Here is a 24900-nt window from a genome sequence, read left to right as displayed (position 1 = left end):
GAGCTCGCCGCAGAGCACACGGCGAGGACCGTCCAACTACTCACGAACCTGGGATTCTCCATAAACTACGCCAAGTCCCACCTGGTGCCCGCGCAAGACGCACTGTTTCTGGGAGCGAAACTCGGCACAGTGGCGCTTCTGGCCTCTCCGTCGGAGGAAAGGACAAAGGCCATCTTGGGCAAGGTGCAGCGGATGCTGGTTGCGGACGCGGCCAGGGTGAGGTCCATCAAATCCCTCCTCGGAATGATGTCTTCTTGCATTTATCTCATCCGCCTGTGCAGGCTTCGGATGCGCCCGTTACAGGATTTCCTGGACGCTCGCTGGATCCAGACGACGGGCAGCTTTGAGGACAGGCTCACACTCAACGAGAGTTTCCGACGAGCGATCCGGTAGTGGGGCACCCGCGCGCATCTGATGGCAGGCATGAACTTCCAGACCCCGGGCCACCAGAAGACAGTGACCACGGATGCCTCCCTGGAAGGGTGGGGAGCGCACACCGAAAATCTGCACGCGAGAGGCCTTTGGCTTCCGACGGAGAAGTCCCTCCATATCAACGTCCTGGAGCTCCGTGCAGTGTTTTGGGCCCTCAGGTCCTTTCTTCTGTCCCTCAAGCGCAAGGTGGTGAGAATCTTCACCGACAACACCACCACCACCATGTTCTACATCAGGAAGCAGGGCGGTACTAGATCCCCAGCCCTGTCCAAGGAGGCGCAGGATCTGTGGCATTGGGCCATCGCCCAAGGGATGTTTCTGGTGCCGTTTCATCTGGCAGGAATAAAAAACACCATCGCCGACTCGCTCAGCAGAGAGCTGCGCTCGTGCCACGAGTGGGAACTACGACAGGATCTAGTGGACCGCCTCTTCCGATGGTGGGGCACACCCCAGATCGATCTGTTCGCGACGGCGACGAACTCCAAGTGCCGGAGGTTCGCCAGCAGGTTTCCCCAGCCGAGGAGCATGGGCGATGCTTTCTCGTTCCCCTGGGAGGGCCTGTTTCTATAAGCGTTCCCTCCATTGCCCTTGCTGATCCGGCTCATCAACCAGCTCAAGAGGTCACGGTGCAGGATGATCCTCGTCGCACCTGCGTGGCCAAGGCAGATATGGTTCCCGGACCTTCTGGACTTGTCAGCGTCCCCGTCAATCAAGCTGCCAGTGGACGCGGATCTTCTCTCCAGGGAAGGAGGCGCCATCCTCCATCACGACCCGAAGTCGCTGAACTTGCAGGCCTGGCTCCTGCAGCGTTCGAGTTTGGAGGTTACGACATACCGGCCGACTGCAGAGAGGTTCTTGCAAAGGCCAGGGCGTCCTCAACTCTTAAATGCTACGGACACAAATGGAAGAGGTTCTCTGTCTGGTGCCACACACAGAAGTTTAACCCTCTACGGATTACGGCTCCTCAAGTACTGCCGTACCTACTGACGCTGGCCAAAGCTGGACTGGCGCACGCTTCCATCAAGATTCATCTTGCTGCGATCTCCCGATACACCAGAACCACGGGACGGACGTCTTTGTGGTCTCATCGTCTGGTAAAAGAATTCATGAAGGGACTGTTCAGATTGTTCCCGCCGGTGAAGGCTCCGGCCCTGGCGTGGGAGCTCAACGTGGTGCTGACCAAGCTCATGGGACCTCCGTTCGAGCCTCTGCACTCAGCTCCGTTGAAGTTCTTGTCGTGGAAAACAGCATTTCTTGTGGCCATCACCTCCGCACGACGGGTGGGAGAGATCCAGGCCCTTTCCTGCAAGCCCCCGTACTTGACTTTTCACGACACAAGGGTAGTGCTCAGGACGCACCCCTCCTTCATGCCCAAGGTGCCGTCGGACTTCCACCTCAACGAACCCTTGGTGTTGCCTGTTTTCTTCCCGTCGCCTTCATAGCCGGCTGAAAGGACTTTGCACTCGCTGGATGTGGCTAGAGCGCTGAAGTTCTACGTGGACCGCACGAAGAGTTTTTGGAAGACGTCACAACTTTTTGTGAACTTTGGACCTGTCAATCAGGGGAAGGCTTTCTCAAAGGCTTCCATTTCCAGATGGCTCTCCGGCTGTATCATGTACTGTCATCGGTTGGCAAACCGACCGCTGCCCTGCCGTCCGAGAGCCCATTCCACCAGAGCGATCGCAGCTACCACGGCGTTCCTATCTGGTGTGCCCCTGCTGGATATCTGCAGGGCTACTACGTGGAGGTCGACGCACACCTTCACGAAATTCTACTGCGTCGATCGGGATTCCAGGGAGGAGTCCAGGGTCGGCCAGGCAGTGCTGCGCAACCTGTTCGCTTAAGGTGAGCCTGGTGAGGAGGTAAGAGATGCTTAATGTTGAGTTGTTTTATTGCTTAATGTTGAGCCTGTTGCCACCTCCCGTGGTTGTGCATGTGTGTTCTGCTATGTATTCTCTTATTCATGAGCATGTGAATCCATGCCAGACCCCATGCTGGAGAAGGAACAAGTTTCTTACCTGTAACTGTTGTTCTCCAGCATGGGTCTGGCATGGATTCACATGCGAACCCTCCCGCCTACCCCTCTGCGGCTCTTAACTTGGCCATACTGCCACTTCACGTGCTACCAAATCTGAGGATGGCTGCCAGAGGCGGGGCTTAGGGAGATGGCAGTCATTAGCTGTGGTCAGTATGACGCAGAGATCAGTGATTGGTTACTACTACGAAAGACAGATCAGAAACGAAACTGATACTGATTTTTCTTTACCGAGGATTCCCAGCCTGGCGACGGGGAATATTCATGAGCATGTGAATCCATGCCAGACCCATGCTAGAGAACAACAGTTACAGGTAAGTAACTTGTTCCTTATCTCCAGATGGATAGTTGCATGCATCAGGATTGTAGGATGCAGCCCACAAGACTCCTAAAGAGGTAATTTTACCAGGAGTCATGCAGCTACAACTGCTTGTCAGAGGGGTTTCCAACTCAGAAGATCTGCAGGGCAGCCACTTGGTTAACTCTACACCCATTTGTGAGGCGCTACTGACTGTGATTGTGATGCAAGGCCTTAGGTCTTGTTTGGAAGAGCTGTGTTGCAGCACATCTTTGGTTGAGATATCTGTCTCTTTGTCCTGGTACGTTGAGATCGCCTCTTCTTGATTATTTCGGTTTGGAATTGCTGGTGGAATCTTTAAAAGATAAGGAATCTGCATAGGAGATGGAATCTATTAGTAGAACAAGCAAGACGTGTGACGTTTCTGATGGATACGTTTCCTCTGTAGATTCCTTATGGTCCAGTTCTCCTTCCTTCAGTCACCTCAGAATAGTCCCACCTGTGGCAGAAAGTATACAAGGTACCGGTGCAGCCTCGGGTATGGGTGGTGCCATGTGGCAATCTTCAAGCGTAATTTGAAATTTTTTCAACAACCTAGCCCAGTGGTCTGCAACCTGCAGTTTTCCAGTTGTTTTGGACTGTCTCTCCCATCCTCCTCCCAATTGACTATGCTGGCTTGGGCTGATGGGAGTTGTAGTTCAAAACATCTGGACAGCCAAATGTTGCAGACCCCAGTCCTAGCCTCTGTGCTGGGGATTTCAAAGATAAAGAATCTTCAGAGGAGACATTAATTTATTTAATTTATTTTTTAAACGTATATAGCACCAACACAACAGTCCTGGAGGGATCAGGGCGCTGTCAAAAGACAAACAACAAATGTACACTAATCTGATCCAGAGGTACACAACGTAATAGACTGCAGAGGTAGCTTCGTCAAACAGATAGGTTTTCAAGGATCGCTTAAAAAGGGCCAGTGAGCCGCAATTCCTCATATCTGGTGGTAATGTGTTCCAAAGTTGAGGTTGTGCCAAGTGAAAGGTACTCTGGCCAACTGTGACCAATTTAGCTCTAGGCAAAGATAACAAGTTGGTAGAATTGTACCTCGTCCTGCGTATGGGTAGTCAGGAGATCCTTTCTGACAAATACCTTGGACTGTTACCAAATAAACGGTGCATCATTGTAAGGAGTCGGAAGGAAATCCTTGCTTCCACTGGTAACCATTGAAGTGCTTGTCTAGCCTGTGAGACATGCTCTTCTTCCCGATGCCTTCTACCACACATACCAGACTATTCTGAACTGCCTGCAATTTAGATATTTCTCCTTTGCTGATTCCATATAGCAGGCTGCTGCACTAATCGAGCATGGCTCCAATAATCGCTCTTGCCACAAAGGAGCAACTTAGTTAAGAAAGGTTGCATTTGCATCAATAATTTAAGGTGGTAGACCGAGGTGGATACAATATTGTTTACATGCGTTCTCAGGCTCAACTATGAGTGCACACAACTTTTTTAGTGGCAATGGTGCAGCCAGCTATGACAAAGCTTTTATAATCACTGCTTAGCATTTTTATTCTACTAGCTGTGCCAGCTAGCATTAATTCTGTTTTGAAATCGTTTAAGGCCATGCCATTATAGACCGCCACTGCTGAATTTAAGAATAGACCTCATTAATGTATTTTGTATCCTTTTCATAATCTCCTAAGATGGGAATCAAACACAGAGTACAGATTATCCCTTTCTTGTCCAATAACTGAAACAATGGCTTAGTAAAAACGCTGTAAAGAGTCAGTGACCAGCAAGACCACTGAGCCACACCATAAGGCATGTTAACGTCTGCTACTGCTGCACCACTGAATACTCTCGCTGAGCGATTGGACAAGAAATATTTCACCCAATTCGCCTCCTGAGGTGAAAGGTGCGCAGTCTGTACAAGTCTGTCAACCAATAAAAGTATGACCCACTAAGTCAAAAGTGGCTGACAAGCCCAATAACAGGAGCAAGACAATGCTGCCCTTATCCATGGCTTGCAAAATGTGGCTTGTCTAAAGCCTGTTTAACGTGCTCCCAAGATGTCATTTTTGACAAGATGTTCTAGAACCTGAAGCTATGTGGCACAATCAAGAATTTTCAATAAGAAAGGAGCTTTGGGAAAGGGCCTATAGTTTGTAGCGATAGCAGTATCCAAGGTGGGCTTTTTAAATCAAGGAGTGATCCATTCCTGTTTTATGAGGTCTGGCACATGGCTCTCCAGAAAGGATCTGTTGATGAACATTGTGATAAGCGGAACCAGAGAGGGAGCACAGGCTTTGATGACCCCTGGACAATCATCACCTTTACAAGTGGCTGGCTTGAGCTGTGCAGCAACATATTTCACCTCTACTTCAGAAAGAGGTCTAAACACAAATAGTTCCATTTTATTGCTATGGTAAATTACCTAGGCGGTCCGCAGGTTTATGTTTTACTTCACACGGTCCAGCATCATGAGCTCCCTTAAGTTTATATCCATCAGAACCAATGTTACACGTAAGGAATGTAAATTAACTTGTTTTTCAAATTTAGCTCGAGTGAAAGTAAGCTTCTGCCTCGTCTTGACGTTCAGTTAGGAATCGTCAGGGTTTTCTCAAAGGTGACCCAGTTACTCATAGAAAATGTGCACCCCTTAAAGTGATAATGTGCTAATGAGCTTTATTAAGCACCTGTAAAATCATGCAGTGTGTATGCTTAAATTATCCCTTCCTGCTCTTTCACCCAATACAAACCCTATTTCGAATGGATTGTGCCTTCCCAAGTATTCCTAATTTTATGATAATTTGTTATCGCCAGCTTCGCTGCTTCGGAATTTTTTTTGCGGCAGAGGGCGCTGTGCTCCAGGTCGTGGCGTCGATTGTCCCTCGACGGGCTCCATACCTTGTTAACGTCACTGATGGTATAAATAGCTCGAGCCGCGCCCGTTGGCTTCAGTTCCGTTTTTCCGATTGCTTCGCTCTTGAGAACGGCGCGCTTCGAAATTTTCAACTGAAAATGTCGTCTTCAACACCTTCAACACCCAAGACTGGGTTTAAAAAGCGTATCGACAGCGGATCGAAGATGTCGATCACAGATCCTCATGGCGTTTGTCTCTGGTGCCTCGGTTCAAGTCATCGAACCGGCGACTGTGGCTCCTGTCAGTCAATGACGGAGAAGGCCCTTCGTGAGAGGAAAGGTAAACTGGCGGTGGGGAATGAAGCTTTTAAAGCCTCGAAGGCTTTGTCTAAAAAACATAAAGTCGAGCGATTCGAAAGAATCGGATCGCCATAGACACTCTAATAGATCTCGATCTCATAGTAGATCGAGGCGCACTTCATCTTCCTCTTCTAAGAGAGTGAAAAGGAGACATAGATCTCTGTCGTCATCTTCCGATTCATCGACCAAAGTGGTACGATGCCCGACTAAGTCGGATTCCCCTAGAAAATGGGAGGAATTTCGAAAGAAGATGATGGAGGTATTTGAGAATGCAGCCTCAACCCCCTCAAAGAAACCTCAGAAGAGCCGTACCCCTGTCGCTCCATTGGACGACAAAGGGAAGTCGGGAACTACTGTGGTAAAACCCGGTAGTATGGAGGAAACTCGAAAAACTCGAGTCGACGCCAAGTCGTCGAAGACTTATCGAGAGTCAAATATTTCTACGATACCACATAAGAAACAGAAGTAGTCGAAAACTTCCACGACTTCGTCAACGCCATCGGCAGCTTCGACATCGAAGCCAAAAGCGCCTTCGACGCCTGTGTCGAAGCCTTCATCGGGGTCGTCGAAGATTCCTTCGACACCTTTGAAGAACCCTTCCATTCCTTCGATGAAAACTCAGGAGGAAGAGAGGAGATTTACTCTATTGCCAAAATCAGATTTTTTTAAGTCTATGTCTTCGATTTTTGAAGAATCTGGCTCGGAGGATGAGGAAATCTCTCCTTTTGGAGTGCAATATGGCAGTAGACAAGTTCCAGAAGAATTTATAGACCCAGAATCTAAGATGAGAGACCTGTGCGAGACTCTGCATTCTGCTAGTGGCATTGACACATCACCTGAATTAGTTTGCTAGGCCTGACCATGCAGAACATGTAGATTCAGGGTACAGGAGTCTGATGAATAGAGTGATAGAATATATGGGTTGGGGTAGAACCTCACCCACTTTTGAACAGGACGATATGACGGACATAATTGTTCGGGGTCCTCAGAAGGATCCAGTTCTCCCCTTCCATAGGGCACTTCAGAGAACAGTGGAAAAGAACTGGGAAATTCCGGAAAATATTGCGACTGTAAACAGTAAGTTTCCAAAAAAATATAGGCCATCTAGTTCTGATCCTGAATATTTAAACAGACATTCCACTCCAGAAAGTCTGGTTATTCAAGCAGCAACTACTTCAAGACAGACTGCATATCCTACTATCCCCCTGGATAGAGAGGATAAGAAAGTCGATACTTGGGCCCGTAAAGTTTTTACTTTGGGTAGTATGGCTCTTAGATCAACCAATGTCACCTGTACCCTGGCCAGGTTTACCCATACCTGGTGGGACTGCATTTCGGCGGTGGCTGATCATATTCCAGAAGGCGAGGAAAGGGAAGGCTTCCTGAATATTGTCAAAGACGGGAAGGAGGCAATGGGGGAATGCCTCCAGTTTGAACTGGATACTGCTGATAGTATCAGCAGATCCATAGCTGCAAGCACTGTACTACACAGATTTGCGTGGTTGACGAAGTCAGGGTTTGCACCAGATGTGCAGGCCAGACTTCTCAACATGCCTTTTGATGGCTTGAGGCTGTTTGGTAGTAAGGCTGATGAAAGCCTAGAAAAACTTCAGACCTAAAAAGCGGCAGCTAAATCTCTTAGCGCCTCCATGCGACAGCCTCAGAAACCCTATTCGGGCTCATCTTCCTGGAGGGGTCGTTCTTTTCGGTACTACTCCTCTTTTGGTAGAGGAAGAGGACAGGCTTTTCAAAGAGGCAAACGAAATGTCCCTCGTGGTGGACGAGGAAGAGGTGCAAAACCAGCCTCAGGAATGGCATCTTTGCCCTCAGCCGCTCCTGCAGCCGCCTCCAAATCACTCTGAGACCTTGTTACACAAAACCCCAGTGGGAGGCAGGATCTCTCAGCATCTGAAGGAGTGGCGGGGCATTACCTCAGATGCTTGGGCACTGGAAACAGTAGCTCAAGGTTACTGTCTCCCCTTCCTAAAAAGGGCTCAGAACCATCCACCGGGAACCAACTCTGTCAAAATTCCAGATCCGCTCCTGTTGCAGGAAATTTTAACCCTACTGGAGAAAGGTGCTATAGAACAAGTACCTGTAGCGGAGAGGAACAAGGGTTGGTACTCCCCATACTTTCTCATTCCAAAAAAGGATGGTGGATTGAGACCCATCTTGGACTTAAAAAACTTGAACAAGTTCCCCCGGAAGGACAAGTTCAAGATGGTGACCCTTTCTCAGATCCTTCATGCTCTCCAACTCCAAAACTGGTGGGTATCATTGGACCTTCAGGATGCTTACTTTCATGTGCCAATCCATCTCAAGCACAGAAAGTACCTGAGATTTGCGATTGGCAATTCTCACTATCAGTTTCGAGTTCTGCCATTCGGGTTCACCTCCGCCACGAGGGTTTTCACCAAATTAATGGCAGTGGTGGCAGTGAGTCTCAGGAGAGGGGGAATTCATGTCTACCCCTACCTGGACGATTGGTTGATCAGAGCACATTCTCCCGAACAAGCTCAGGAACATCTTTTGATCACCTGCCACTTCCTTCACAAATTGGGCTTCTCCCTCAATTTCAAGAAGTCCCTCATGGTACCATCCCAAAAGCACCAGTTTATCAGAGCAGTCTTGGATACTTCCTCGGGAAAAGTCTCGCCTCCCGAGGTGAGAGCTCTCTACATTCTGCAGATGGTAACAAAGTTCCAGAATGCCCAGCATCTACCGGCCTTCGATTTTCTGAGGTTGCTCGGCCTCATGGCATCCTGCATTTTCCTATACTGGAGGCCAGATTGAGAATGAGAGCCCTTCAATGGGCACTCAGAACTCAGTGGTCCCAGTTCTCAGGGAATACGGAATACGTCGGATCTTCTGCAAGTCCCGAGCGCAGTTGCTCATGATCTACTATCGTGGGCTTGCAACAACATCCTCAAAGGAGAATCTTTTTGGCAACCATGGCCGGAGATAACAGCAGTAACGGACGCCTCACTCACGGGGTGGGGAGCACACACCAACGATCTGACAATCGGCTGTCGTTGGTCTCCATCGGAGTCCAAACTACACATCATCCTATTGGAGCTGAGGGCAATCGGACTAGCGCTGAAGACCTTCCTGCACTCTATACAGGGAAAGAATGGCCTGATAATGACGGACAACACAGTGGCCATGTACTATCTCAACAAGAGAGGAGGCGTAGGGTCACTACCACTGTGCAGAGAGGCAATGCAGCTCTGGTTCTGGGCAATACGAGAAGGAATCTCTCTGTCAGCAGTTCACCTAGCCAGAGAGCAGAACACTGTGGCGGACACTCTGAGCAGGCAAAGCACAGTCTTCCACGAGTGGGAGCTAGCTCAGGAAGTCCTTCTGGAGATCTTCGCCTTTGGGGAACTCCTCAAGTGGATCTGTTCGCTACCGCGATCAACCGGAAGTGCGAACAGTACTGCTCAAGGGAATTTCCTCCGAGAGGAGCTCTAGGAGATGCGTTCGTAGTGGAGTGGAAGTTCCCACTTCTGTACGCGTTTCCTCCAGATCTTCCGGATGACGTTATGGAGATTTTGCTTTCAGCCAGACGGCCAGCAACGAAATCTTTGTACCGATGTCGTTGGAACAAGTTCAGTAACTGGTGCAAAGATAAGGATGTGGACCCTTTTCAATGTGGCACTCCAATGGTGCTTTCTTTCCTATTACATCTAGCAAATCTGGGGCTCCAGATCGGAACAGTTAAAGGATGTCTTGCTGCGCTGTCTATTTTCAAGCGCTCCTCGGATGAGGTTTCCTACTTCAAAATTCCATTCATCATTCAATTCCTGAAAGGGCTTACTAACGTATACCCTCCAGTACCTTTTCATGTCCCAATTTGGGATTTAAATCTAGTACTTAAGTTTCTAACTTGTATACCTTTTGAGCCTCTGCACTCTTGTCCCTTGAGGCTTCTAACATTAAACACTGTCCTTCTTGTAGCCTCAACATCAGCCCGCGGGTTAGTGAAGTACAGGCTCTCTCATGTAAACCTCCATATACTATTTTTTACAAGGACAAGGTAGTTCTTAAAGTTAAAACTTCCTTTTTACCAAAAGTAGTTTCTGACTTCCATTTGTCACAAAAAATCATATTACCAACATTCTATCCTCCTCCTCATTTGGGCAAAGAAGAGGAGAGACTGCATAGACTGGACCCCAAAAGGGCTCTCAGTTTTAGAATGTCAAAATTACGTCAAGATGACCAACTCTTTGTAGGTTATACAGGTTATAAATTGGGATTATCAGTGACAAAACAAACCATATCCCGCTGGATCATTCTGGCTATAATTGAATGCTACAGATTGTCAGGAAAGGACCCCCCAGATGGGCTTCGAGCCCATTCCACTAGGGGGATGGCTACTTCTGCAGCTCTGAAGAGGGAGTTCCTGCAGCGGATATTTGTTCAGCTGCAACATGGAAATCGATGCATACTTTCATCAAGCATTATTGCTTAGATGCTTCCTCCTCCAATGAGGGGTTATTTGCCAAGGCAGTATTTCATTCCGTCCATGAAAACAGTATCTAGTACTCCCACCTCCAAAATTGCCACTGCTATGGGAGTCTATCATAAGATGAGGAATCGGTGGGAGGACACAATCCGTTGGAAGAACAAGTTACTTACCAACTGTAATGTTCTTTCGACTGGATGTTCCTCCCACGTATTCCTCATCGACCCTCCCAACCTACCCCACAGTACAGTTTGCGTTTTCTTACACTTTCCTCTAACGAAGAGTGCATCAGTCATGAGGTATGCCTGGGTGTTCCTCCAACATTTCATCGCAAAATTAAGAACTGAAGCCAACGGGCGTGGCTCGAGCTATTTATACTACCAGTGACGTCGACAAGGTACAGAGCCCGTCGAAGGACAATCAACGCCACGACCTCGAGCACAGCGCCCTATGCCGAAAAAGAATTTCCAAAGCAGAGAAGCTGGCGATAACGAATTTTCATAAAATGAGGAATTGGGAGGAACATCCAGTCGAAAGAACATTACAGTTGGTAAGTAACTTGTTAATCTGGGTGCTACCTTTCCTCCACCCCATCCCCAGAACATTGTTTTTTACAACTCTTTTCTCAACTCTGATAGAAATACAATGAAAGGAATGAAAAGGCATCTTAAATGACCACCATTATTTTCATTTTTTGTCCCCCATAGCAGACAACTTTATAAACCCTCCTTTTTCTAATAGCCCATCATTCGCACATTTCAACGTCAGGCCAAAGGCTAAACCCACCTTCGCTTACTCATTACCTACACACATGCAGCTCTGCCTACAGCAATTTCCCAATTTTCATGCTTAAATGAATAAAACTAACGCTGATGCAGGCGTAGGACTGGACTGTGCTGTGCTGTGGCTTGAGGGTGGGCTTCATCATGTCCCTAGCAGGTTCTTGCAATGAACAACATGAAGTCAGTGTCTTGGAGATAGCTCAGCGGGATGTGATATAAGAGCACTTTGAACAGAGCCCAGGTTTGTATCCTCAGTGAGGCGCAGCAAAAAACATGTGCTTCCTCTTGCCCGCCCTCCAGGAAACGGTGCTGAGTGATAAAAATTAAGGGTACGATGGGTGACTTTCCCAAAAAGTAGAGGAATGTTTACCCTTTAGTTCCAGCCCACTCCGACCGCTGCCACTGACCCCTGGGAATGTGCCTCTGCCTACCCCGACATTGTTTGATTTTCATCTTTTGGCTTTGTCTCAATGTAGTACACTCCACTAAAACACTCGAATGTCTCCCTGCGTTTCAGGTCTCACAGTGGTTTGTGACCAGGGGTGTTAATGGAAATATGCTTTAAAGACTGAATGAGCTGCTTTTGTTTGCTTGATAATTGTCTACTTTAAATGTATAGGCCATGGTGAAAGTGAAACATGAGAACTTAGTATATGAAATGTTAAAAAATGTAAAGCAGCTGGCACATCCTGAAAAAAAGTCATGTTTAATGTGTTATATCACTTATTGCCACTTTTTCAACTCCTTTTTTCTTTAGCTGGATGCCTACCCTAAAGATGATGTAATAAAACAAGAAAGAAAGAAGGAACTCCGGAAAGAAGTTGAAAGAATTAAACGAGAAGTATCACATCAAGTAAGAAGCAAGTTTTGTTAGCGCATTCTATCGAAGGACACCAATGGGGTTTTGTTTTGTTCATTTAGGTTGTGCCTTGAGACAACGCATACCATTTTTGGTAAACATCATTTTAATAATTAGAATGGATCTCCTGTTAGACAAAATACAGATTTATATTTCACCAGATTTCTGCTTTTAATTTCTTCTTTATTTTTCTTTTGCGTTGCTTTTTTAGTGTTTACGGTTCTGGTGTACGTCTGTCAACTACCAGGAAGCTTCATGTATGCTCATAGAATATCTTCGTTTTAATCTTCCTTGTCTGGTGACATTTCAATGTTCCTTTTTTTGTCAGTAAGTCTGAGAATGTGCCTCCAGATACATGGTTGCTTATCTCGAAGTCAAAGAAGACTGTGAAGATGTATTATTGGCTGTGTGTACAAACATGGTTTTAGCATTATGCCCATGTTAGGTGTGAATAGTTCATCTTGTCCTTTTTTGCCTGCTAGGTGTTGATTAGTGACCCATAGTAGATCAAAACCTATTAGCATGTACATTGGCTGGTAGATGGTGGATGTGTATGAATATTCATCCGACTTTGTGATGTGCCATTAGTTCCTCCTTGTGTATGTTTCTGGCTTTGTGATTTGCAAAAAAGGGACCAATCTCTGTGTACATTATTTGCAGTTGGTCGCTTCTGCTGTTAATTTCCAGGCAGACCTCCAGATTTCCAAGGCTGGACTGAACCGTTTTTGTTTTGGTGTTCTTTTTTGTTTGAAGTCTGTACCATTTTACAGTTAAGTACTTTAATAATTCTTATCCCTTGTAATGGTGAGACAATTATTGTTGCCCTTTAATTATGTCACGTGGTTATTAGGACCCTTTTTTAAGAAGCTTACATAAATATGAGTGCAGAAAAACTCTCCCACCACAATCTTACTGCGCGTTTAAAGTAATAAACCAAATAGTACAGTATGTTTAAAATGAAAACCGGTGACTCTAGATGACTGTGTTTAGTGTATCGTGCAATTCCTGTTCATTAAGTCTCCTATGTATTTTTGGCACAGTAGATGAATATACAAATGGTTTTTCTTTAAAACAGCACACCCTTACAGAAGTGGAGATCCACATGGTGGAACAGTGCATTGCAGAAGAGGAAAAGCTTGTCAAGGAACAGGATGAATGTCGAGAGGAGGTGGTTAATCTGACACGGCTGGCTCAGATCAAGGCTGTTGAGAGAGAACAAAAATCAAGAGATTACAAAAAAGCACAGGTAAGGGATCCATATAAACTGAATATTTTCGAAATATGCTGTCTTGGTAGCCACTCTTCGTCTGGATTTAAGACTTAACTTCCTAACTTGTGTAATGGATATTATGACAAATCCTTGGATGTCGTCCCTTCTCCCATGGGGGAGAACCTTTCTCATGAGGCGCGGGCGATGCAGCCGCAGTCCAATATGCCCCCTGGTGGTGGTGCACCAAAGGAGGATCACATGGGGAGGGAACACCCTCATGGGATAAGGGATGACACCCTAGGCGAGACGCAGTATATCCATACCACTATCCTTCACCCTCTTACCTTCTCCAAAATGTTACGGTCCTCAGTACTTCTATGTATGCAAACAAGGTAGAAGTTTGTCCTCCTTTTTATATTGAGATAAAGAACAGTCATGACATCCTGAAGAATAGTACTGCGATGAAGAAGATGCATGGAGTGTAGAAGAGTACCCTGCGGAATCGGACTCAGCAGTCCAGCCTATTCAATCTGGCTGAGCCCGACAAACTGATAAATAGTGAAGAAGGATTTACAGCAGGGACCAGTCCTCCCTGGAGGAGCCGCAATGAAGAGGATCGTGTTCGCTGCACCTGTGAATGCCAGAAAGCCCGGGAAGAGGTAGATTGCTTCATAGCCGGTCCCGAAGTACTGGCTGGTATGGCAGGCTGGTGGACGACAACAGCAGGTGATCCCGAGGCGTGGGAAGTGTCACGACTCATAGAAGGAAAGCTTCTGCTGCGGAGCCCGTGCAGACCAAGCCAAGCTGCTGAAAGCAGCACGAGTCACGTTGCTGAAGGAGGAAGCAGGGTGAAAGTTGACACCCTCATGGACCGAAGCCCCAGGTGTGCGGGAAAGCTAGAAAGCGCTGGGAATTCGAGGAAGTGAAGGCAAACAGAGGAGGGTACAGAATACTGCAAGCCTAGAGTCTGGGACTCTGAAACTGCAAGAAAGAGGTGGCAGATAGAGAAGGGGGAAGAATACACCGAGCCAAGGGTCTGGGACCCCAAGAAGAAGAGGTGGTGGTCCGTAGAAAAGGGGGGAGAATATCCTGAACTTAGGGTCTGGAACCATGAAAGTAGTTGCGAAGCAGCCGTTACATCCCTGATTATATATGGTAGTGCTTGGCAAGAGAGTGATCCAAGCCTACCCAGAAGGAAGAGCAGTTCCTGAGAAAACGCATCAGTTACTCATCTTCATAGTCACAGTACCTGAGAGAAAGGTGAACCAGGTTGGCTGTGCAGTAGGTAGTACTTAGCAGGACAGTACACCAAGTCTACCTAGAATCTGCTGGCAATAACCATATTATGAACCTAAGAGTAAGAACGATCAGTAACTTCTTTTAGTTTTGGCTCAGAGATTTGGCTTTGGGCAATCGTGCCTAAGAAAAATAAATGGGATTCACTTGTGTTTTGTCATTTGTTTAGGGTTACATATATGGCAGGCACACACCCTTGTCAAATTAAGGATCAAACTAAGGCACTATATCTCTGCTCTGATGAGTACAATGTGGATGGACTGGAGGAGTTGAAAGACTTCCCAGAGCATCATGAATTGGAAATTAATTTACTTGACAATCGCATTTATCTGTGGAATGAAAGAGGTTTCATTAAATGGGGTTGCCTAATTTTCATTCTCCATCAAGGCTTGGGCTTTTCTCCAGCATTTGATCCTTCATGAATTGACATGCTCTTGAATATTTCTCGTCGTCAGGCTGGGAATCCTTGATAACCCTTGGTAACGTTAAAGCAGTTACATTTCTAAACTGCTTGTCACTTTATTGCTCTATTAAAGTCGATTTTTGGTCATACTGTACACAGCCAATTAGACATGTCTGCTTAGCTCCTCCTCTGGTGGCCATCTCCGGATTGTTTACTGCACGTTAAGTGTTGGGAGTCCTTGAGAAATCAGTCTTCAGATATTCGACGATGTTGCCTATTTTTTTATAGTTTTTTCCATATTATCTTCTGGTTTGGTGCTGTCACTTTCCACCGGCTGGTATGAATGTCCGGCCCATTCCATCGCCTCTAGAATTTTTTTTTTTTTTTTAACATTTTATCTATCAGTACACATAATCAACATACAACAACAAAGTTCCCTCCCCATCTCCACCCCCCCCCCACCCTTGACACACCATACAATGCTGTCCACTCCTAAGGCTACAAGTGCAGTTCGTCCAGGCAATTGTTATCATTGCCACCATAGGCCAGTCCGTTTAGGCCTCCAGATGTAGTCCCATTATAGCCAGCTCCATACCTCACCCCGCGCGTAATGTCCAAAGGGCCGTCTAGACCCTCCCTTCATCGACCCATACCGATGCCTCACCATCACTAGAGGCGGGCCTCTGGAGTAAATACTTTGTATATGCATCCCACATGCCAGTATCACACCTGCGCTGCCCATTCAGTGAGCCCCACCCACTTTCCATGTCATTACAATGCAAAATGTCGTTTCCCAATGTGAGACCTTCGGAGCATGCCCGGTCCCCCACATCACAGCTACCCTTCGCTTAGCCAGGATTAGAAGCAACATCACCAACCTCCTCATACCTCTCGGGATCTCTTTAGTGTAACCTAACAAGCCCATCACAGGATCAGGATCCATTACTTGGCCTACGATCCCCCCAATTACCTCAAACACCCCTTTCCAAAATAATTCTATGTTCGGGCAGCTCCCGGCAACATGGAGGAAGTCAGCCATTTCTGACCGGCATCTATTACATCTTCCGGTGACCTCCGGAAAGAGCTCTATGAGCATAACAGGAGTGTAATAGAATTGGTGAATGTACTTAAAGTGAATTAGATTATACCCCGCATTGATAGCGCCTTTTCGAATACCCTCGCAGCAGTATTTCCATGTATCTTCTGAGATCTCCCTACCCAATGATTTCTCCCATTTCTCCCGCAAGCAAGATGTTCCCATGCTCCTAGAGCGGATAGCCATTGAATACAGTCCAGTGGTCATACGCCTGTCCAGTAGGCCCTGGAGTGCCTTATCTAACATGGGGGACACCAGCGGCTGGTCAGGGAAAGTATCAAATACCGCTGGAAGGCTTGAATCTAAAGTATAAAAACACATCTAGGGCAGATAGAGACCCCTTCTCCCTCAATTCCCCCAAAGATACAAATCTGCCCTCAGGGAACACATCACCAAAGCATGTAATACCAAGTCTCTTAACCATATCCACAAAGCATCTTTCGAAGGGATTGTGTCCTCCGACGTATTCCTCATCTTAGATATCTCCTTCCAGCTCTGCTGGCCTCGGAAAATTTTTTCTCTCTAGAGGGTGCTGTGCGTCGACGTCCTTCGAGTCGATTTCCCTCGACAGCCGCTGTATCGACGCCGACGTCATCCTGGCTATAAAGGCCGCGCGCAGCGCCCGTTGCTCAGTTCCGTTTTTCCGCGCTTACTCAGTGCCTCGGAATACCGTTGCTCAGTTTTGTCAGGTTAAACCTATTTACCTCGAGTTATTCGATCCGTACTCGATGGCTTCTTCGTCGGAACCGACAACTCCTCGATCCGGCTTCAAAAAATGCCGAGATTGTGGGAAAAAGATGTCGCTGACTGACCCTCACAGAATTTGTCTGTGGTGTTTGGGAGCTGAACACCATTGTTCGGAGTGCGAGGACTGTATGTCCATGACAGCTAAGGCCCTGAAGGAGCGTAGGGGGAAGCTGGAGAAAGGTAAGACTTTTAAAGCTTCTTCTTCATCAACGAAGTCGAGACATTCGTCTCCTCGTCACCATTCGCGCTCCAGATCGCGGAGTGGCTCTCATCACTCCTCGAGATCGAAGCACTCGAAGAGGAGACGTCGAAGATCCCCTTCTCCGTCTTCCTCTTCCTCTGTTTCGCCAAAGAGAATCCCGTGCCCCACGAAACATAGTTCCCGGGCTGAATGGGAGGAATTCCGCAAAAATATGATGAGCGTCTTCGAGAAAGCAGCCTCGACCCCCTCGAAGACTGCCGAGAGCGATGCTCTGGTCGAAAGACCCGAAGGTCAAAAACGCTGCGAGTCGCAGTACCCGGCGAAGGAAACCTCTCGAGCGCGTCACAAACCCTCGAGCAGCACTATGACCTCCAAACCTTCCTCGAAGGTTCCGTCGACGCCGTCGACGAAAGTTCCGTCGATGTCTTCGACGCCGTTGTGGAAGGGACCTTCGACACACGAGTCTGTCGACTCGACGCCAGCTTCGACACCGGTGTCGACGCCAAGAAAAGTCACGGTTACGACACACCCAGTGTCTATCCCCAGGTCCTCGACGTCGATGGCTTCGAGATTGTCGAGTAGAATCCCAATTCTGTCGAGGTCTTCGAGGCCTCCGCCTTTGTTTTCGACGCCACGCTCGAAGCCTTCGACGTCGGCGTCGACGACATTGACGTTTTCGAGGCCGATTATGACAAGTTCGGCACCCTCTGCCTTGGAAATGGGGTTTACACCCTTTATGAGTTCAGAACAATTGAGAACTATGTCCTCAATATTGGAAGAGGGTGAATTGTCTGAACAGGAAGACACATTTGAGTTGCAGGGACCTGTAACCCCAATTAGAGAGGAATTTTCCTCTGAAGAACGCAGGTTAAAGGATCTTCATGATTCCTTACATGAGGCAAGTGGGTTAGACACCTCCCCTGAGGTGGAGTTTGCTAGGCCAGACCCGGGGGAACATGCTGAAACCCCCTATAGAGCCTTAATGGCCAGGATCACAGAGTTTATGGGGTGGTCTGCACCTTCACAATCTTTCCAACAAGATGACCTCACGGATATTCTTGACAAAGGCCCACAGGAGGATCCTGTGGTGCCTTTTCATAAAGCTCTTCAGAGGAAGATCATGACAAACTGGGAAACCCCAGATGTCGTACCAGCAGTAAATAAAAAACTGTTTACAAAGTACAGGGTATCCTCTACAGATCCGGAGTTTTTGTCTAAACACCCATCCCCAGAAAGTCTGGTGGTACAGGCAGCATCCTCTACCGATGTCAAGACGGCTTATCCTACCGTCCCACAGGACAGGGACGATAAAAAATATGATGCTATGGCAAAGAAAGTCTTTTCGGCATGTAGCATGGCGTTAAAATCTGTTAATGCTACTTGCACCCTTGCTAGATTCAGCCATACACTTTGGGAGTGTGCTTCTACAGCGGCTGACTGCATCCCGGAGGGAGAAGAAAGGGATGCGTTCCTGAATATTATACAAGACGGTAAAGACGCTATGAGCGAATCCCTCCAGACGGGCATTGATTCGGCTGACAGTATCAGCAGACCAATGGCGGCAAGTACAACAACCAGGAAATTCGCTTGGTTGAGAAAGTCTGGTTTTGCCCCAGATGTGCAAGCCAGGCTCTTGAACATGCCATTCGATGGCTCTTCTTTGTTCGGGAAAAAGGCGGATGACAGTTTAGAGAAACTGCAAACTTCAAAAGCAGCAACAAAATCCCTAGGAGCTGCAATCCGTCAGACACCTTTTCGTCCCACAGGAACCTCTGCGAGGGGCAAGTCCTTTCGCTTCTACTCCGCATTCGGAAGAGGTAGAGGACGACTGGCTCAAAGGGGACAAAGAAGAACTACCCGAGGTGGACGAGGTAGATATTCAAAAGCCGCAGCAACAGCAGGTGCCTCTTTACCATCGGCATCTGCATCAGCCGCCCCGAAACCACTCTGAGGACTTCACTCGCAGGACACCTGTAGGAGGCAGGTTTACTCAACATCTGGCGGTATGGCAGGCTATCACGTCAGATGCTTGGGCATTGGAAACAGTTGCCCAAGGTTACTGCCTACCTTTCCTACGTATACCTCAGAGTCATCCACCGGGGATCAGCTCTCAGAAAGCTCCAGATCCGCTCCTCTTGCAGGAAATTTTAGACCTGCTAGAGAAAGGTGCCATAGAACCGGTACCTGTAGCGGAGAGGAACAAGGGCTGGTACTCCCCTTACTTTCTCATTCCGAAGAAAGACGGAGGACTGAGACCCATCTTGGACTTGCGAGAATTGAACAAATTCCTCAGGAAAGACAAATTCAAGATGGTCACTCTTTCTCAGATCCTCCAGGCCCTTCAGTTCCAGGACTGGTTGGTATCTCTGGACCTTCAGGACGCTTATTTCCATGTGCCTATCCATCTCAAACACAGGAAATACCTGAGGTTCGCAATTGGCAACTCTCACTATCAATTTCGAGTGCTGCCATTTGGGCTGACCTCCGCCCCGAGGGTCTTCACCAAGTTAATGTCGGTAGTGGCGGCAAGTCTAAGGAGGGAAGGGATTCACGTCTACCCCTACCTGGACGATTGGTTGATCAGGGCTGTTTCTTCGGAACAAGCTCAGATCCAGCTAAATCACGTGTGCTACTCCCTTCACAGACTGGGCTTCTCCCTCAATTTAAAGAAGTCACAAATGATAACATCGCAGAGACTCCAGTTCATAGGAGCGATCCTGGACACTTCCCTGGGAAAAGCCTCGCCACCAGAGGTGAGGGCTCAAGATATTCTACAGATGGTTACCAAGTTCCAAGATGCCCAACGTCTCCCAGCCTTCGACGTTTTGAGGTTGCTAGGCCTCATGGCATCCTGCATTTTCCTAGTGCCAGAGGCTCGCCTGAGAATGAGATCCCTCCAGTGGGCACTGAGGACTCAGTGGTCACAATTCTCAGGGAGAATGACAGATCTTCTTCAGGTTCCCGACAGAGTAGCTCGAGACCTTCAGTGGTGGGCCTGTCAGGAGAACATTCTGAAAGGAGAACAGTTTTGGCAACCCTGGCCGGAGATGACAGTAGTCACAGATGCCTCACTCACGGGGTGGGGAGCCCACGCCAACGACTTGACCATCAGCGGTCGTTGGTGTCCATCGGAGTCCAGACTACATTTCAACCTGTTAGAGCTGAGAGCCATCAGACTTGCGCTGAAGGCGTTCCTGCCAGCTGTACAAGGGAAAAACGTCCTGATAATGACGGACAACACGGTGGCGATGCATTACCTCAACAAAAGAGGAGGCGTAGGATCACTACCCCTGTGCAGAGAGGCGATGCAGCTCTGGTTTTGGACAATCCAAGAAGGAATCTCTCTATCGGCAGTTCACCTAGCCGGAGAGAAGAACTTGATAGCGGACGCTCTGAGCAGGCAGAGCACAGTCTCCCACGAGTGGGAGCTAGCTCAGGAAGTCCTTCAAGAGATCTTCGCCCTTTGGGGAACCCCTCAGGTAGATCTGTTCACCACCAGCCTCAACAGGAAATGCGATCTGTTCTGCTCAAGGGAATTTCCCCCGAGAGGAGCTCTGGGAGACGCGTTCATAGTGGACTGGGAGTTTCCGCTTCTGTACGCGTTCCCACCGGTCCCTGTCATTCCTCAAATGATCAGGAGGTTGAGAAGATTCCGGAGAACCATGATCCTAATTGCCCCGGATTGGGCCAGGAGAACGTGGTACCCGGACCTTCTAGACTTATCCATCTGCCCTCCAATTCGACTTCCACTCAGAGAGAACCTACTCTCACAGAAGGGAGGTCAGGTTCTCCATCCAGACATCAAAACCCTCAACCTTCACGCTTGGCTTCTGAAAGGCTGAGGTACAAGGATTGGGATCTCCCTGATGATGTTATGGAGGTGTTGCTTTCGGCAAGGAGGCCAGCAACAAAGTCTTTATACCGCTGCCGTTGGAACAGATTTTGCAGCTGGTGTAGAGAACAAAATATCGACCCTTTTTCATGTGGTACACCAATGGTTTTGTCCTTCCTACTATATTTGGCAAATTCAGGCCTACAAGTTGGCACCATTAAGGGCTATCTCGCAGCGCTATCCATCTTTAAGCGCACTGCGGAAGAACCATCCTATTTCAAGTTACCCTTGGTAATACAATTTCTTAAGGGGTTAACCAATGTTTATCCCCCAAGACCATTCCAAGTTCCCCTATGGGATTTAAACTTAGTCCTAACTTTCCTGATGGGCACACCTTTCGAACCACTCCATTCTTGTTCGTTAAGATTCCTTACCCTTAAAACTGTTTTATTAATAGCACTTACATCTGCTAGAAGGGTGAGCGAATTACAAGCTCTTTCTTGTAAACCCCCTCACACTATCTTTCACAAAGACAAAGTTGTCCTGCAAGTGAAGCCTAATTTCCTCCCAAAGGTGGTTTCTGAATTCCATATCACTCAGAAGATTACCCTACCATCTTTCTATCCTCCTCCTCACCCAGGGAAAGAGGAAGAGAGGTTATACAGGCTAGACCCTAGAAGGGCTTTAAGTTTTTACATCAGTAGACTAGCCAGGATAAGACAGGCAGACCAGCTGTTTGTAGGTTACACAGGTCACAAGCTGGGGTTATCAATAACTAAGCAGACAATTTCCAGATGGATCATTCTAGCCATTCTGGAATGTTATAAATTGGCAGGAAAAGAGCCCCCTCAAAACCTTAGGGCTCATTCGACCAGAGGTATTGCAGCTTCATCGGCCCTCAAAAGAGGTGTGCCGGTTAAAGACATCTGTGCGGCCGCTACATGGTCGTCTGTCCATACCTTTACACGATTTTACAATTTGGATTCCTCCTCCAGTCAAGAGACTAGGTTTGGAAGGGCTGTACTGCATTCTATTCATCAATAGAAGACAGCATGAAGTCAGTGCTCCCTCCTCCAATAATAGAATACTGCTATGGGAGCATATCTAAGATGAGGAATACGTCGGAGGACACAATCCCTTCGAAGAACAAGTTACTTCTTACCTTGTAACGTTCTTTCGACGGGATGTTCCGCCGACGTATTCCTCATCGACCCTCCCATCCATCCCCGCAGTTCTACTTCCCTTGTTGTTGCAGCTTACGCTCCTTCAGGGTGATTAGTTTAGTCCAAAAACCATTATTGTGGGCTACAAAACGGAACTGAGCAACGGGCGCTGCGCGCGGCCTTTATAGCCAGGATGACGTCGGCGTCGATACGGCGGCTGTCGAGGGACATCGACTCGAAGGACGTCGACGCGCAGCGCCCTCTAGAGAGAAACATTTTTCCGAGGTCAGCAGAGCTGGAAGGAGATATCTAAGATGAGGAATACGTCGGAGGAACATCCCGTCGAAAGAACGTTACAAGGTAAGAAGTAACTTGTTCTTCTCCAGTAATAGGTATCCCCGGTGTATATATTACTGGGAGCCGGGGTGAATAGAGAACCTCACCCCCCTGCTTCTGTTCTAGCTTAGTCCATGCTCTACACGTTACCTCTACCAAGTTTTTTGGGCAACGCACCCAATTCGGGGCTAACAGGATAACTGACCGAAGCAGGTTGGGCGCAGCCACTGCTCTCTCCACCTCTATATGACTTCTATCGTGTTGAAATCTGTGCCAATAAATCAGAAACCCAGCTTGCGCCACCTTGTAATACGTTTCAAAGTCCGGCAACGCCAAGCCCCCCTCCGACACCGGGGCTATTAACTTATCCCACGAGACCCTGGCCGGTTTATCTGCCCATATAAATCACGATATCTCGGCTTTCAAACTACGAAAAAATTACCCGGGGACTCTAACTGGGGCATTCAAGAAAATATAAAGAAGTCTTGGGAGCAGTGTCATTTTAACAACGGATATCCGCCCATACAGGTTCAGTGGGAGCTTCCTCCACCTACTCGGGGCCAACTTGGCATTATGCAGAGTGCTAAAATAGTTAGTGTGATACACCACCTGCGCGTCCCTCGCAATGGAAATACCCAGGTAAGTTGTACTGAGCATATGCCACTGAAACCCCCATATATCATGGAACTGGGACGTTGCCTCCGACAGGGAAAATAACACCGATTTGTATGTGTTCACCTGTAGACCTGACACCACCCCGAATCCCTGAACTTCCTCCATCACCGGGTCTAGGTTTACCTCAGGATATTTAATAAACAGCACCATATCATCAGCATACAATGAGATCATTAGTTTGTGATTGTACAATTGGATCCCCCGGTGTATATGCCCATCCCCGATCCTTTCCGCTAATACTTCGATCGCCAAGGCAAAAATTAGGGGTGACAAGAGACATCCCTGTCTGGTCCCGCGTTCAAGAAGGATGGCTGGTGTTAATTGGCCGTTCACCCTCACCCTCGCTGTCGGACGTGTGTACAGTAGCTTCACCAAACTCACGTAATAGGCGCCTAAACCCATACGCTGAAGAACTGAGAACAGAAACGGCCATTCTATCGAATGAAATGCTTTGGTGGCATCCAAGAGGGCGGCCACCACCGATTCCCATGTGGCTACTGCCGACACTAACCCGAACATTCTTCTGAGACCATACGAGGAGGAACGGCCCGGGATAAACCAGCTTAGTCTGCCAATACCATTTCCGCCATGTAGGGCGCCAGTCTCGCAGCCAGAATTTTCGCCAGGATTTTATTGCCTATGTTAATTAAGGAGATTGGGCGGTACGAGGAGCAGTCTCTCCCAGGTTTGCCAGGTTTCAACAGGACTACCACTATCGCCTCCCGTAGTGAATCCGGTAGAATCCCTGATTCTAATATCGCCTCCCGTAGTGAAGCCGGTAGAATCCCTGATTCTAAGCTGTGCCGGTACATATCCAGCAACTGAGGTGCCAGAGTGTACGTGTAGAATTTATAAAACTCTGCCATAAACCCATCGGGTCCTGGCAATTTCCCATTCGGCAAAGCCTTAATCGCCTCTACAACCTCCTCCAGCGACAGCGGACGATTCAGGTGATCCCTCTGGGCTTCCGTGCACCAATGCAGCGCAACTTTGTCTAAATATTCCCAATGTCCCTCAACGAGGCCTGTGAGCTCGAAGAGTACAGATGACTGTAAAACCGAAAGAATTGCTGAACAATTTCAGCGTCCTCAAACTTATTATCCCCCCACTCATCCGTGATCACCTGCACTCTGCCCGCATAACAGTCCATTTTGGTCATCCCTGCAAGGGTGCAACCAGGTCTGTTACCTTCGCCATATTGCCGAATGTTAGATGCATTTCTCAGAAATTTGACTTCCCTCAGCGCTAACACTTGGAACTCCTGACAGTGTTTAAGAATCTCTGCCTGAACATGATTGGAAGGAGCTGGGTTAGTCGCCTGCAGTCTTTGCAGGGTCTCTTCCTTGGTCGCTAATTCCCTCCTAATTAATTTGAGAATGCCTGCCTCTCTAGATATACACTCCCCGCGTATCACACATTTCAGGCTCTCCCAAAGTACACCCGGGGATTGCACCGATCCTATATTTAGTTCTAAAAAGGTGTCAATCGCCGTCTGCAAGCCATCCCTGAATACTGCATCGGTCAGACCCTCATTCTTGAAGCGCCATGCGTACGCCCCCCGAGCCCGCCCCTCGACACCCAGGACCAGAAGCACGGGTGCTTGATCCGAGAGGGTGCGAGCCAGGATCTCGGCCTCCTTCACCTTACCCAGCAATGAATGCGAGACAAGAAAAAGGTTGAGTCGTGAAGCCGACCCATGAGTATCGGAATGACATTTGTATTGCCGTGACCCTGGGTGCCGCACCCTCCACACATCCTCGACCTCCCAAAGAAGCAACAGTTCCCGCAGTCGATGCATCCCTTTATTCCCCCCGTCCTGCGTCCCCTTGGACCTGTCCCATTCAGGTT

At 48.0% G+C, this 24900-nt stretch overlaps 1 protein-coding gene across 1 annotated transcript in view; it reads left to right on the top strand.

The window, feature by feature from the left end:
* CCDC146 (coiled-coil domain containing 146) overlaps positions 1–24900 on the top strand; it is a 1748551-nt gene that overhangs the window by 1134248 nt on the left and 589403 nt on the right. Inside the window, exons 12-13 of the mRNA XM_069628051.1 lie at positions 11991–12086; positions 13168–13338. Coding sequence (XP_069484152.1) covers positions 11991–12086; positions 13168–13338 — 267 coding nt within the window. The remainder of the gene's footprint in view (positions 1–11990; positions 12087–13167; positions 13339–24900) is intronic.

Source organism: Ambystoma mexicanum, chromosome 12 (assembly GCF_040938575.1).
Source record: "Ambystoma mexicanum isolate Mex_15411 chromosome 12, UKY_AmexF1_1, whole genome shotgun sequence".
Lineage (NCBI taxonomy): Eukaryota > Metazoa > Chordata > Amphibia > Caudata > Ambystomatidae > Ambystoma > Ambystoma mexicanum.
The sequence above is the reverse complement of the archived record's forward strand: the minus strand, read 5'-3'. Positions and strand labels throughout refer to the sequence as shown.